The following is a 1,945-nucleotide window of genomic DNA, read 5'->3' as shown; positions in this document are numbered from 1 at the left end:
TCCCTTCCTGCCTCCTTCCTGCCTCCTTCCTACTCTCTTCCTGCCTCCATCCTGCTCCCTTCATGCCTCCTTCCTGCCTCCTTCCTACTCCCTTCCTGCCTCCATCCTGCTCCCTTCATGCCTCCTTCCTGCCTCCTTCCTACTCCCTTCCTGCCTCCATCCTGCTTCCTTCCTGCCTCTTTCCTACTCCCTTCCTGCCTCCATCCTGCTTCCTTCCTGCCTCTTTCCTACTCCCTTCCTGCCTCCTTCCTGCTTCCTTCCTGCCTCCTTCCTGCTTCCTTCTTGCCCTGGGTCAGATGAAATGTCTCACAGCAGTCGGTAAGGTTAATTCTAAAGTTGTCTTACGTGCTTTGAGAGCAGCTTCCCGTCTTTGTACTGCACCGTTCCATTCTCTGCAAACACGTAGTCAAATTTGTGTATCACTGTTAGAGAAAGCAGAAAGGAGACGTGAATGATGAAGCAGCAGAGACTCTTTGACAAGGACACGAACACCTCACAAACCCTGCCTTCGCTTTATTTACCTGTGAGGAGATTACAAAGGTGTTACACTGACTGACACAGGTCACCCTGCTCTCTGTTTGTTCTCTGCACCACTCTGCAATGTTTCCTTATTCAAACATCATGCTGAGATCTTTACCTGTAACCAGTCACCTGTGACCAGTTACCTGTAACCAGTCACCTGTAACTAGTCACCTGTAACCAGTCACCTGTAACTAGTCACCTGTAACCAGTCACCTGTGACCAGTTACCTGTAACCAGTCACCTGTAACTAGTCACCTGTAACCAGTCACCTGTAACCAGTCACCTGTGACCAGTTACCTGTAACCAGTCACCTGTAACCAGTCACCTGTGACCAGTTACCTGTAACCAGTCACCTGTGACCAGTTACCTGTAACCAGTCACCTGTGACCAGTCACCTGTAACCAGTCACCTGTAACTAGTCACCTGAAACCAGTTACCTGTAACCAGTCACCTGTAACCAGTCACCTGTGACCAGTCACCTGTGACCAGTTACCTGTGACCAGTCACCTGTGACCAGTCACCTGTGACCAGTCACCTGTACCCGTCACCTGTAACTAGTCACCTGTAACCAGTCACCTGTAACGAGTCACCTGTAACTAGTCACCTGTAACCTGTCACCTGTAACCAGTCACCTGTGACCAGTTACCTGTAACCAGTCACCTGTAACGAGTCACCTGTAACTAGTCACCTGTAACCAGTTACCTGTAACCAGTCACCTGTAACCAGTCACCTGTAACCAGTCACCTGTGACGAGTTACCTGTAACCAGTCACCTGTAACGAGTCACCTGTAACTAGTCACCTGTGACCAGTTACCTGTAACCAGTCACCTGTAACCAGTCACCTGTAACCAGTCACCTGTGACCAGTTACCTGTAACCAGTTACCTGTACCCGTCACCTGTAACTAGTCACCTGTAACCAGTCACCTGTAACCAGTCACCTGTAACGAGTCACCTGTAACCAGTCACCTGTAACCAGTCACCTGTAACTAGTCACCTGAAACCAGTTACCTGTAACCAGTCACCTGTAACCAGTCACCTGTGACCAGTCACCTGTGACCAGTTACCTGTGACCAGTCACCTGTGACCAGTCACCTGTGACCAGTCACCTGTACCCGTCACCTGTAACTAGTCACCTGTAACCAGTCACCTGTAACGAGTCACCTGTAACTAGTCACCTGTAACCAGTCACCTGTAACCAGTCACCTGTGACCAGTTACCTGTAACCAGTCACCTGTAACGAGTCACCTGTAACTAGTCACCTGTAACCAGTTACCTGTAACCAGTCACCTGTAACCAGTCACCTGTAACCAGTCACCTGTGACGAGTTACCTGTAACCAGTCACCTGTAACGAGTCACCTGTAACTAGTCACCTGTGACCAGTTACCTGTAACCAGTCACCTGTAACCAGTCACCTGTAACCA

At 49.9% G+C, this 1,945-nt stretch overlaps 1 protein-coding gene across 1 annotated transcript in view; it reads right to left on the bottom strand.

The window, feature by feature from the left end:
• Positions 1-511, bottom strand: part of pmm1 (phosphomannomutase 1) — a gene marked incomplete at its 5' end in the record, with an annotated part of 7,259 nt that extends 6,748 nt beyond the window's left edge. The window contains one exon of the mRNA XM_079373206.1: positions 346-511. Within this exon, the coding sequence (XP_079229332.1) occupies positions 346-511 (166 nt within the window). The remainder of the gene's footprint in view (positions 1-345) is intronic.
• Positions 512-1,945: the final 1,434 nt, after the last annotated feature.

Source organism: Symphodus melops (assembly GCF_947650265.1).
Source record: "Symphodus melops genome assembly, contig: scaffold_150, whole genome shotgun sequence".
Classification (NCBI taxonomy): Eukaryota; Metazoa; Chordata; class Actinopteri; order Labriformes; family Labridae; genus Symphodus; species Symphodus melops.
This window is presented reverse-complemented; position numbering and strand designations above follow the sequence as displayed.